This window comes from Oncorhynchus mykiss, chromosome 28 (genome assembly GCF_013265735.2).
Source record: "Oncorhynchus mykiss isolate Arlee chromosome 28, USDA_OmykA_1.1, whole genome shotgun sequence".
Classification (NCBI taxonomy): domain Eukaryota; kingdom Metazoa; phylum Chordata; class Actinopteri; order Salmoniformes; family Salmonidae; genus Oncorhynchus; species Oncorhynchus mykiss.
In genome coordinates this window covers 30,856,777-30,870,105 of record NC_048592.1, presented here as the reverse complement: position 1 = coordinate 30,870,105, position 13,329 = coordinate 30,856,777, and the positions used below count along the sequence as shown (strand labels likewise).

Below are 13,329 nucleotides of genomic sequence, written 5' to 3'. Positions count from 1 at the left end.
ATATATACAGGGGTACCGGTACAGAGTCAATGTGCGGTGGCACCGGTTTGTCGAGGTAATTGTGGTAATATGTACATGTAGGTAGAGTAAAAGTGACTATGCATAGATAATAAACAGAGAGCATCAGCAGCATAAAAGAGGGGTCTGGGTATCCCTTTGATTAGCTGTTCAGGAGTCTTATGGCTTGGGGGTAGAAGCCGTTAAGAAGCCTTTAGACCTAGATTTGGCGCTCCGGTACCACTTGCGGTGCGGTAGCAAAGAGAAAAGTCTATGACTAGGGTGGCTGGATAGGTCCAGACCTCCCACAGCAGGCAGTGCTCCGTCAGATCCAGAGAGAGGGAAAGGACCCGAACTCGACAACGAGGCCGCTGCTGGAGTCAGCACAGCCGTCGCAGACACAGGCAGTCCCAATGAAGAAGGCGCAGGTAGATCAGGCACCAGTGCGGCAAAGCTATTCCTTGTGTCAATCTGCTCCAAACCTCTAGCAGACACTCCACTCCGCTTAGCAGCAGGCCGCTGCCATCGGTTTCCATGACTTGTGACATTGGACCAGCGATGATTTGAACAATCCTCTTGCTGTTCTCCGTCTACTTCACTACAGGATGGGGGAGGAGAAGCAGATAGAGACGACATCCTTGGTCGGCAAGTTCCAGGTAGCACAGGCCATTTGGATAGGAACAGATGACAAGGCGGTGATACATCCATCAAGCCCGAGCGGCGTCCAGCCACAGGAGTTGAGAATGAGAGAGTTCCAATTTGCGTTTTCCACAAGTTTGCGCAGAATTTAAATTTGCTTGATAAGGATAGCCACCTCATTCCTGTAATCCTCTGCAAACAAACAGTTGCCGCATTGGAACTCCGGATGATCAATATTGTCCGGTACAAGACTCCAGGCGAAGCGGGCTCCATTACAACCTAGCTAGCCAACTAGCTGGTAGCAGGTGTTGACAAAAACACTTACGAACAAAATAAAAATAAAACAGGCCAAAAAAAACAGGTTGAGGCGCAGGAGGTATCCGAGTTTGTGACAGGGATGATCATGCTGTTTAATCAGCTTCTTGATATGCCACACCTGTGAGGTGGATGGATTATCTTGGCAAAGGAGAAATGGTCATTAACAGGGATGTAAACAAATGTGTGCACAACATTTGAGAGAAATAAGCTTTTTGTGCATCTGGAACATTTCTGGTATCTTTAGTTTCAGCTCATGACACATGGGACAAACACTTTACATGTTGAAGTTATATTTTTATTCAGTATAGTTGATGACCACTGCAGGATATGCTCATTCCCATTCCATAGACTACTTATACTCTGAAACTAATTTATTCATCACACTTTGCAATAAATGTTGCAGAGTCACTTAAAAGAGAAAAAGCCTTTGAGATGAAAAGCTGAATTTAAGAGGGCTTCTCACTCCAGCGCACAGGAGTTCTCCTCCTTTGTGATCCTCTTTGAACACAATCTACCCAATTTGTCTGCTGCTTATTTATTGAGCCGGCATGTGTAAAGAAATTGGTTGGGAAGCTGGCAAAGCTCAGGCAACACAGGGATGGGCTTACATTTTCAAAAGATTCTTCTCGAGGACTATTAAAGGATTTGTCTTTTGGACATGGTTGGATATAAGGAATAGATAACTATCATACTTCATTATTACAGAAATGCTTCCTTGCTGACGCTGAGTTCTCAAGTTCCTGTACTGCTCAGCAGGGGGTTGTCCAGAGCAGTTTCCATGGTTACTGGATGGACGTCTGGGCCGTTGGACCTGACCGTGTCCCCGTCATGTTTCCAGACAGGATGGGGGGGGATGATAAGGATGGAGGGGGTTAGAAGGAGTGTGGTGCACACTCCAGATGTGAGGGACAGTTAAGAGAATTCGGTTCCCTTTTGGTTTCTCCAGTTTCATCTAATGCACAGGTCCAATCACTGCCCCACCCTCGTGTATCCCAAGGTGCCTTTCCTCCTTGGGTCTTGTCCAACTGTCCTGTGCAAGTTTGTTTTCTCTTTACAAGTGGGAACCTCCATCGAAGTCACTCAGAACAGTCCCAATTTACGTCATTTCAGTCCTCAGTTTATGAAATTACTCTGGGTGTTTTCATTTCATGAATGGTATTTCAAGTGTGCAGTCTCAAGACGTATGGTAGTGTTTATGCAAACAGACAATAAAATACAGCCTACATACTGTATGGCTTTGTTTGCGAGGCTGTAATCCCACTATGATCATGAGCACTATTGGGGATTCTTTAAGGTTGGAAAAGCTAACGAACCAACCCTGCCACTTTGTCATAATAGTATTTTGGGGGAAATAAAAATAAAGTTGTTTTTAAGGCATAAGCCTTGGTAGCGAGTCAACCACTGCAATGGTAATTAGTGAATGTTCCAGTGTTGACAGACGATACTAGGCTGCTACTATTCCAGATGTTTCTCTGTCTTTTTCTGAATGGTTCCTGTTGTGGCCATTTTAATCACAGAGGGCCATTGGGGAATTTTAAAGAACCAACTCTTTGTAAAGTATTACATAAAATATTGACGAGGAGAATACGGTATAATTGAGAATACGGTTATATTTAGCCCTAAAGTATGTGTGAATGTCAGTGGGGTGCCAATTACAGACAGTATTGGGGGGAAAAAGCTTTCTGAAGATCGTTAGTCACACGGTCGATCCAATATTCCCTAAAAAGTCCTAACCTTGACACTGATTACATATGGATCGAAGAGAGGGATGGGTACAAAGAGACAGCGAGGGTCAGAGACACAAAAAGAGAGGACAGAGAGACTGCTCTCCGTCATCTCAGTTGACTCTAAAGTAAAGTGAGTGAAAGACAGATGTTGTTCTCCCATCTGTGCACGCGCGTGTTCTTTCCCTTCCAGCACTCCTTGACTTTTACCAGGAGTTTAGGTTTCGGGCCTAGGGGTCACAGCCTTCCCATTCCAAGCCCATGGAGAGGAGGCGGAGTGCAGAACCTGTCGCCAGGAATAAAAGGGGAGTCTGCTGAAGGGGTGCAGGCGCCGCTGAGAGCCGGAGCATTGTTACGTATCGCCGGCAGGACAGTGAGGTTTGTGGAGTCAGAGCCATCAGTGCAGAACCTGTCGCCAGGAATAAAAGGGGAGTTTTCTGAAGGGGTGCAGGCGCCGCTGAGAGCCGGAGCATTGTTACGTATCGCCGGCAGGACAGTGAGGTTTGTGGAGTCAGAGCAATCAGTGCAGAACCTGTCGCCAGGAATAAAAGGGGAGTCTGCTGAAGGGGTGCAGGCGCCGCTGAGAGCCGGAGCATTGTTACGTATCGCCGGCAGGACAGTGAGGTCTGTGGAGTCAGAGCCATCAGTGCAGAGTTTTGGTGACCAGCAGCGTGACAGGCCGGGTGTTACTGGCACTCTTTTAACAGCAGCATGGAACAGCACCAAATGCCCTTTAAAGAGCTCCAGTTTCCCCCACTTCCTATTCACTTACAGCACCAGCAGCTGTGCAGCAGTGCTTTCTCCCCCCCCCCCCCCCCTCTGTTTGCATATATATATATGCTAATGTACGTGTGTGGGTATTAAAGTATCACTGCAACAGTGTGTCTCCTGGTTTGGATGGGTCCCTCAGGGCCACTACAATGAAACTAGATGCTCATATGGGTTTGGCAGGTGAAGAAGAGAGAGAATGAGAGTGAGAGACAGCAAGAGTGCTAGAAAGGAAGTAGAGTGGATAGGGGATTGAACCATTATTTCCCCTCTCTCAGCAGGTGGGAGGGAATGAGAGGAAATCCTTCTCCACACTTAGACCCATCCTCTTCATCTTAACACTATGTTTCCTGTGGAGTCTATAAGCTCTTAAACAGAATAACAGACACTACGTTTCCTGTGGAGTCTAAACGCCAACAGAATAATGGACAGAGCTATGGTATGAGGGCTGCACAACAGGAAAGAACACCAGGGCCTTGTAACCCCATAAAGGCCTTACATTTGGTGCAGAGGGTTGCCTGCATACCAGAGACCACCCGTTGACAGTGCTTTGTGTGATCACATAAAAACACAGAAATACACACACCATCAGCCACCTTACAAAACGACAAGAGGGTCAACGTATTTATTAACAAGTTGCAAATATGACAGTCTCCATTTCATATAATATAGAAAAAGAAAACAGTAACACTTGTGATTTGATCTGTAACGACCTTGCCAGTGATTGATTGTTAGGGCAAGGTGATGACTGATTTTGACCTCTCGTTGGATGATATGGTTTCCTGTATGATGTCATTGTCGTCTCCAGTTCTAATAATGACATTCAGCCTACAGACCAGGCTGGGGTCAATTATGTTTCAATTCCTGCCCATTCCAGGGTGCACATAATTCAAAATGTATTCATGAAAATCCTAATTGAAAATGACTGACTACTTAACCTGTCTATATTTGATAAGGAATTGACTCCAACCCTGTAAACGCAGCCTGAGAGGGCCTCGCCAGGTGGCAGTGCATAGGTGAGCTGTTCTTAGTACCCTAGCAGTGAACGTCCAATGCAGGGTTCCATTTCTGAAAGATCCATCCCTTCCCTCCAACCTAGATAACAAAGGCAAATTTACACAGGCAGCCCAATTGTGATCTTTTTTCACTAACTGGTCGTTTGACCAATCAAATTTTTTCACAAGACAAATTAGTGGAACAAATATCAGAACTGGGCTGCCTGTGTAAGCAGCCTACTTTCCCCTAAATAATTTGAAGGGCCTGGATAGGTACACCAATATGGTAGGCTAGATTAAGATTCCTCCATATTGTTTTATTTTCCCATCGTGAACAGAAGTGAGAAAAGATTTGTTGAGGGAGCCCAGCAAGAGAGAGCAGTGACGCCTCTCTGAAACTGGTTAGTGTTCATTACAGTACACAAAGGAAAACTATTTAAAACCTTTCGCAATAGAACACAAATTAGCATTTGGAATTTGAAGTCCAGTCAGTCTCAACATTTTAGTATGTTTTCTTCTATTTCTCGCCAAATGAACACAACCCTAATACCTTACTAATGGACAGGAAGATAAGTGGATACAGGTGTACAGTAAGTATGCACCTTCATGAAAACAGTAAAAAAAAAAAATTATATACAAAAATGAAGCAACAGTCAAAATGTCATCCAAAAAAAAAGGTAGAAAGAACTAAAAAAGCTGATTATGACATTCAGTTGAAGTGTAGTTGATGAGGGAAGCAGCGGGTGAGGCTGTAACCATAGCGTGGTGTCTCATCTTGTAATACTGAGCCACCGGAGCAACACTTAAATACCGTTAATGATCCGTTAATGCTGGAACTGTAACTACTAACCAAATGGGCCTTTCACTGAGAAACAGTGGACCAATAAGCTTTCACATTGTAATACCAATTTGGGTTTAATATCACAAACCAAACAGGATATAACTGAAATATGGTTTAATATTGTAATACGACAATCTGACTGAAATATTGGACCCATTGGGTTTTTATTGAAATACTTGACAAGTGGCAAATGATTCTGAACACTTGAGTGTGAACAGGAACACTATTCCCAGACCATTGGTTCTCTCTCTCTGTAATACTGATCTGTTGGGGCTTCATCTTGTGATACTTTGTCATGGTCATTAGAGCACACAAAGGAAAACATAAAAAATAAACATTTCACAACACAAAAATCTGACTGAAATATTGGACATAAATGATAATACTGACTTGGACTTGGGCTTATATTAAAGGCATACTGGAAATACTAGGGTCTCAGGTTTGAGGGATATCCACTCAACAACTAATGACACCTCAGTGAGTCATTGAGGAAGCACATCGTGGCGAACTAGAACAATTGCACCAACTCTCAGCCTATTTATAAATAAATTAAACCTAAATTAAATAATCCAGGCCTCTTGTCTTGCTGGATATTAACATCTGTAATGATAATCTCAAAATGCAGGGCAGCCTCAAAAAGGCCTGCTGATATGGAAGCGATAAGGGGGGAGACAAAGGTTTAAAAAAAGTCCTGCTGATATGGAAGCAATAAGGGGGAGACAAAGGTTTAAAAAAAGGCCTTGTGTGGGTCTGAGGTGGGATATGTACTGTATGCTGACACCCGGATGGAGGGAGGCTCGCCAATGCCCGGATGGGGGGTTGCTGCAGCATGGTAATGATCTTTGATATTTACATTGTTTTGTGAATACATTCAGGCAGTACAGGGAGAAGGCCTCTGCTCCCCGCTTGTGAACGAGGTACGTACGTTTGGCACTGCTGTAACCATCTGTCCCTCTCTTCTGCAGATTGTCCGCCTCTACAGCCGTCCGTCAGGCCTTCCATCCTCTGCCATCCATCATCATCATCCTCTTCCATATCACTTGTTCGTTCACGTGATTTTCAGGGCTATTGAAACGGTAAACGTGGTTGTCGGATCGTCCGTTGACTGTCCTGAAGATGTCCGATCCAGGCCTATGTCTCTCCTGACACAGGAGCCTCTGGGTCAGAAGGCAAGTATGTGCGTCTCTCCACTGAGTCGTCCGTTTAAATCTTCTCTTCATAAAAACGTAGGCAGTATACAGACCACCAGGGTCTGGGTCTGGGTCCCCCCCCCCACCACCCATCCCGGTTAATTCCCAGAATCCTCTGTTCTGTGGTTCTTTTGGAAAAAGGCAAAGCTCTGGGACAGTTAGACTCAAATGCCGTTGGTCAGGTCCGTGATGACGTTGGCCTTCACCAGCTTGCGGAGGAACTCCTTCTCCTTGGATATGTTGTGTGTCCAGGACTGGGGAGATGAAGGGGAACAAGATGAGAAACAAGAAGATTGTCAAAGATCAGTGGGGGTCAGGGTCAAAGACAAGAACCGGGTCTCAACAACCTATGAAAGAAATGTTTTTAATAAAAGAAAGAATGGAGTTTATACAAAAGATGCCTGGAATATTTCAACTTTTGAGAATGTCTTATAAAATGGGTTAAAGTTATGTATAGTAACCCTAGGTGTAAAATAGTAAATAATGTCTACATCTCATAAACTGTCAAGAGGAGTAAAACAAGGTTGTCCACTATCGGCATATCCATTTATTATTGCCATGGAAATGTTAGCTGTTAAAATGAGATCCAACATATTAGGGACTAGAAATCCAGGGCTTAAAAACAAAGGTGTTTTTACTCTGATTCATGTTTTCATTTAAAACCACAAATAGAATCCCTCCAAGGCCTCATATAGGATCTAGATACTTGTTCTAACCTCTCTGGATAACTGTACTATATTACATATTGGATCACAAAAAAAATGCTACTTTTGCATTACTGTGTAGTTGACCAATAAAACGGTCTGACGGTGATGTGGACATAATCGGTATGCAAATCCCCAAAGAAAGAAATTCTCACTCCAATACATTTTAATAGAACGTTGGCAAAAATAGATACGATCTTGCTACCATGAAAAGGAAAATACCTGTATTTGTGGAAAAATCACCCTGATTAACTCTTTAGTCTATCACAGTTTACCTATTTACTTATGGTTTTGCCAACACCTAGCAACCTGCTTTTTAAATGATATGAGAAAAAAATATTACATTTTATTTGGAATGGCAAGCCAGACAAAATTAAAAGGGCCTATTTATAAAATGAATATGAATTCAGTGGGTAGAAATGATTAAATATTAAAGCAATAGACCTCCCACTAAAGGCATCAGTCACACAAATGTTATACTTAAATCCGAAATGGTTCTCCAGTAAATTAGTAAGAATGTCTCACCCCATGTTCAAGAATGGCCTTTTTCCCGTAATTCAGATTACTCACTTTCAGTTATTTGAAAACAAAATCTCCAAAATATAATTATTTTTTAAACAAGCCATAGAAAGTTGGTTGCAATTTCAGTTTAATCCACCTGAAAACACAAAACAAATAATACAACAAATATTGTGGTTAAAGTCAAATATACTAATTGATAAAAATACAAATAAAAGTATAATTTTTGTAAATTATATCATAAATAGGACTGGTGGAGATATGTAATTTAGTCATATGGAAATGTCTGCTCTACCCAAATTTACAACCAACTAATTGCAGCATTTCCACAAAAACGGAAGAGGCAAGTGGAAGGCGGAAAAGGTAAGGAACTTGTCTGTCTGTCCTGCATTAAAGAACAGAAATGGTTAAAGAAAATGGGGATAAATAAAAATATATACCAGTTTCATTTAAGGACCAAAAAATTGACAGCTGTGCCAAAAAATGACAAAATAGTTGGGAATGGATGTTGTTAAGAGATCGATGAGTTGAATGGAGCTGAAGGGTGGGACTAATAACAACAAGATAACCAATGTAAAACATACAGGGTCTGTAAAATGTATATAGGTTAAGCAACTATTGTGAAATAGCACAGTTACAAATATAAATCAAACTGGATGGACATCAGAAAAAGAGGAAGGACTAAAAACAAACAAAATATATCTATTGTAAAATAGAATGTCTGTAAAATGTGTATAATATGTATAAACTGAAGGTAGAAGCCTAAGTGTTATTGTTTATTAGTTTACTCCAATTGGGGGAAGGGTGGTAGGGTTTGTGGGGAATAATAAAGGTGTATATTCTAAAAAAAAAAGTATGTGTGTATGAATGAATGATTGAATGAATGGAGCGAGACATATATCATATCTCCCAAAAATATATGGGGGATTGGAAATGATGCAGACAATTACATTGATGGAAACATCAATCTATCCACAATATTAAAGCTGATCCACCCCCCAATTAAAATAAATAAATAAAAGTGATAAAAGTGTGTTTGTATCGAGTGTGTGTGTCTGTTTGTGTGAGTGTGGAGCCACATTGGGTCAGTTTCCTTCCCCACTGTGCTCCGGGCCCGCAGTCTAGTCAGCAGTGTGTAACTAGAGTCCGGTATTCCTGTGGGAGGCTCTAGGGCCTGAGAGTGGGAGGACCTGGCTGGGTTGGGCTGAACCCGGGCCCCAGAGCCCTGCCTGGGTCCTGGCTGTGGGGCCGAGCCTCTCCTGAGAGCCACTGGCCTGTCTGGATTGGCCTGGCCATGACTCTGTGACGGATCACACTCATACACAGAACCACACGGATCCATGGCTAGGGTTTCACTGCTTTACTACAGGGAGCAGGGCCGGGAGTGCCATGTGAGCAGTAACACCAGGGTGTGTGTGTGTGTGTGTGTGTGTGTCTTCAGGCCTCGCAGTCTGGGATGACGAGCTAGGTCAGAGAGAGGATGACGAGGATAACAACCTCCTCTCTTTGACATGCTGGCATCTACAGAACACATACGAATGGTGTGTACAGACATACTGAACAGTGTGGCATTCTACAGTCACTCCTATTCGGTCCCTTCACACCGACATACAGAAAGTTGAAGCACCTGGATCCATCCTGAGCATAAGCCGAGTAGCCCTGTTTTATGAGGGGACTGGTTCAAGTCCGACAGTGAGTAAGGATACTACTGCATCTCACACCCCCTGAGGTGACCTCAGCATATTACCACCAGTGGAAGGACATGACATGAGGGAGCGGAAGTCTTTCAGTGTTCCAATGGCGATAGACCTACTAGATGAGGTTTCCATTGATTACATGAAAACAGTTTATTGGGAGTTCAGACAAAGGTTATCATTCTGAGTTCATACGTCAGCTGCCCTCTGTGACATCTGGCATAATAGAACACAGAGGCAGTCAGGAGTGGAGGATTAAAAGGCTCCATCTTGGGGTCATTTATTTGGTCCTAGTTGGAAGGGAGGAGGGGGATGAGAGAGCCAATCAAAAAAGGCACAGGGGGGAGCCAATATAGTCTCTCTAATCTACACTTTCCTGAAAACAATATGGTGGGTTTGTCTACTGAGAATGCATTTTCACCTTTCTAGTTCTTTGACACGTGTAGACAAGGAGAGGAAACACCACTCCAAGACCCATTTCCAGTGGATTTGAATGCAACAAAAACAGGCACCTCTTTGATGGCGGACATCTTGACCGTCTCGTAGTAGTGCAAGGGCGCGTGGGGCGTGTTCATGTCGTAGCCGAAGCCGGCCACCGCCACCTCGTCACAGTTATGCAGGGCCATCGTTATGGCGACCGTACCCAGGGTTGGAATGTTCTGAAGAGGGAAAAGCACAAAAAGGCCATGTCACTTCTTTATAGTGTGTCGTACAGACAGCTGCCAAAATAAAGAAAAGTCTTAAGGAAATGAGGGATACAAAGTATATTAAAAACAGGTGCTTCCACACAGGTGTGGTTCTTGAGTTAATTAAGCAATTTACATCCCATCATGCTAAGGGTCACGTATAAAAACACTCAGTTGCCCATGATTTTTGCTACCATTATTTGTGTGACTGTCCTTGTCTATCACTGCTTTGTTACAAGTCCTGTAACAAGTCCTGTGCCTCCGGAGGCATGTAGAGGCCAAATGCTGTACGGCCAATGCAGACGTCGGGATTGACCATGCAGCGCCTTTCATTCACCAAACCTCAACCCAATTTGAACACGGGAAAATTGAAAATTCTGGAGGGGCGCCTGAGACAGTATTTTCCAACAAAACACCAAATTATGGAATTTCTCAAGGAAGAAAAGTGTCACACGCCGTCGATAGAGTTCCAGACACTTGTAGAATCTATGCCAAGGCACTTTGAAGGTTTTCAGGCTCGTGATGGCCCAACGCCCTATTCAGACACTATGTTGGTGTTTCCTTTATTTTGGCGTTTACCTGTATATTGTATCTTATGTTGGGGTGCATTATAGTAACACAGCATTATTATTAGGGGAGTTGAGAGTGTAAACAAGCCAACACCCTTTCCTCTAACAGTAGTATGTAGTAAAAGCAAGCATTGAAAATGTCTATATTAACGTCATGTTTCTTTACTGCCACTATCTTGGCCCTAGTCTGTGACCGTTATTGCACCACCCCACCTTTCCTCGTGTTCATGGCTTCGTCCTGGGCCGGAGTTGTTAACTCGTCCTGAGCTGAGAGTGATTAACAACTTGCTTAAACAGACGCACCTGCACAATGACACAGCGGTTTGAGAGGGCAGACCTCCACTTCCTCAAACCCTAGGGCCTAATGGGGAGGAGATGGGGGGGGCTCTAAACCATTACCTTGATTTTCAAGCCCTAAGGGTAGGTGTAGCTTAAGCCCCCCCCCCCCTGCTGCGTGAACCTGCAAACACACATATCATACAAACACACCGCACTAATCAGGGGAAAGGCAGGCATTTTAGGGGAAGGATGTGTCAGGCTGTATCCCATCTTGATCAGTATTATATATATATATATATATATATATGAGACAAGTCCCCCCAACACCAGGGCAACTCACATGTTCCACACATGTTTCTCCTGTACACCAAAGTTCGGCCAGGGGTGTCCTGGTGGTCACCCCTTCAGGGTAGAAGGCTGTACACACTCCTTGTACCCCTTCCCATCCTTCTAATGCCTGTTGAAGCATGTTCCCTACCCCCTGCACTCCTATGTAGAACTTCATCAGCCTCTCAAGCTAGTCTGCTGCATAGTTCCAGTCCAGGAGGGGTGACAGCATCTGCTGGTCTTTATCTAACCTATTCCCTTTGATCAAACAGCCATAGTCCTGGTAAATCAGGTAAGTGGCCTCATGAAGCCAATCAATGCGTTTGATTGATTAGTTACGTGCCAAGGAGAGAAGAAAAGCAGCAGAGCCTGTGGCAGTCCAGAATCTAAAGTCTCATCTGATAACTCCTCATTTTGGTTTTGAGGGGGTTAATGAGGTAATACGCCCAAAGCTTAATTTTACCTCCAAAAATCTCTTGTTTTCATCGAGAGCAGGGGTCTGCAACGTGTGGCTCTGGAGCCTTATGTGGCTCTTTAGTTACCCCTTTGTGGCTCCATGACAAACTATTCAACACAATTCTGTTTCCTTTAGTTTGAAATGCGGTCAGGTGCCCAATGTCTCTGTCTCGCTCTCTGAATCATGAGGTTCATTCAATGCAGCTACTAGAGCACAAGGTTTTTGTAATCATTTGAAGAAATGTCTTGTCACTTGGGTTCCGGACCCTTGATCTAGAGAAATGTTTGCAGAGTTGTTATAACGATTTAATTTCCTGTGATGGCATGGCAAGGTGCTGCCTTGCAGCGGTTGTCATAGGAACAGGGGTTCTATTGGCAGCAAGGTTTAAGTTTGGGGCCTGAAGTGTGTCAAACACACTTTGGTTATGACCGTGCAGTCGGTCATCAACTCCCGGGCTGCATATGGGTTGTGTACCGTTTTGTAGCATGTGTGTGAGAGTGTGTTAATGTTTGAAAGAAGGATTGTCAGGGTGTGCCTGTGTGTGTATTATTGAACTGAATATACATGGGTGTGAGTAAGAGTCTATGCACTCTTGTAGGGAAAGGGGGATACCTAGTCAGTTGTACAACTGAATGCATTCAACTGAATGTGTCTTCCGCATTTAACCCAACCCCCTCTGAATCAGAGAGGTGCGGGGGGCTCCCTTAATCAACATCCTCGCCTTCGGCGCCCGGGGAACAGTGGGTTAACTGCCTTGCTCAGGGGCAGAACGACAGATTTTTACCTCGTCAGCTCAGGGATTCGATCCAGCAACCTTTCGGTTACTGGCCCAACGCTCCTAACCGCCAGGCTAACTGCCTCCCCAGGTACTGCTTGCATGAATGCATGTCTGCATATGTGTTTGCATGTAGACTGCAAACTGAGTTTATCCACCATAAACCAGGTGACGGACATCATACTTTCCTCAAACGTCTACATAGCACCGTAGATGGGTTCTGCCAACATTCTGATGGTTCATCTCAGAACATTCCAATGTTAGATACATTTATATTTCTATCCAACTAGAGCGGGTTTCTGTCTGAGTGTCACTCACCCCTTTCCCCATGAGGCCGTTGTTGAGTGGCAGGCCGATGAACTGGAAGGCAGCCTCCTGGATGAAGTAGGGGTTGAGGATGCGCATCTCTGTGGGCTTCTTCGGGACGTAACGGGCCACTGACTTCCAGAAGCCCTCTGTACCACGCTAAGAGAGAGGGAGAAGAGGAGATTGTGAGTTTCAGGAGGCATTGAAAGTAACAATTTTCATTCAATTTATCATTTTGGGGGTAAAAAAGGAGTACTTCTAAGTATGAGGTAGACAGAGATTTAAACAAAGAGATTATCTTCAATAACATTGACATAGAACCACAGGTCACGTCACCCAGAGAGGCCCACCTCCAAACTGTCTCCCTACATTGATTGGGAGAATGGCTCTGAGCCTTGGGGGTAACATGGAGGAAGGCCAATCTCGGTCATTAAATGTCACCCTTTTTACCTACCGTAGGGGGGGGCTCAGGGATTATTCCCACAGATGTGTACATCGAGACCCAAACTGACACCAAAAATGCTAATCAAAGATCTTCATT

The 13,329-nt window shown here is 44.0% G+C and overlaps 1 protein-coding gene across 7 annotated transcripts in view; it reads right to left on the bottom strand.

Annotated features, from left to right (window-relative positions):
• Positions 1-4,039: 4,039 nt before the first annotated feature.
• The window catches only part of LOC110508931 (CMP-N-acetylneuraminate-beta-1,4-galactoside alpha-2,3-sialyltransferase), a 77,088-nt gene continuing 67,798 nt past the window's right edge, over positions 4,040-13,329 (bottom strand). For 6 of the 7 annotated variants that reach the window (XM_021589848.2, XM_021589852.2, XM_021589853.2 and 3 more), the window contains 3 exons: positions 12,801-12,947; positions 9,902-10,048; positions 4,040-6,726 (listed from right to left, as the gene is read on the bottom strand). In XM_021589848.2, coding sequence (XP_021445523.1) covers positions 6,637-6,726; positions 9,902-10,048; positions 12,801-12,947 — 384 coding nt within the window. In that variant the 3' untranslated portion in view covers positions 4,040-6,636. Of the gene's footprint in view, positions 6,727-9,810; positions 10,049-12,800; positions 12,948-13,329 lie in introns of all 7 variants that reach the window. The other variant, XM_021589851.2, reaches the window with a different exon arrangement.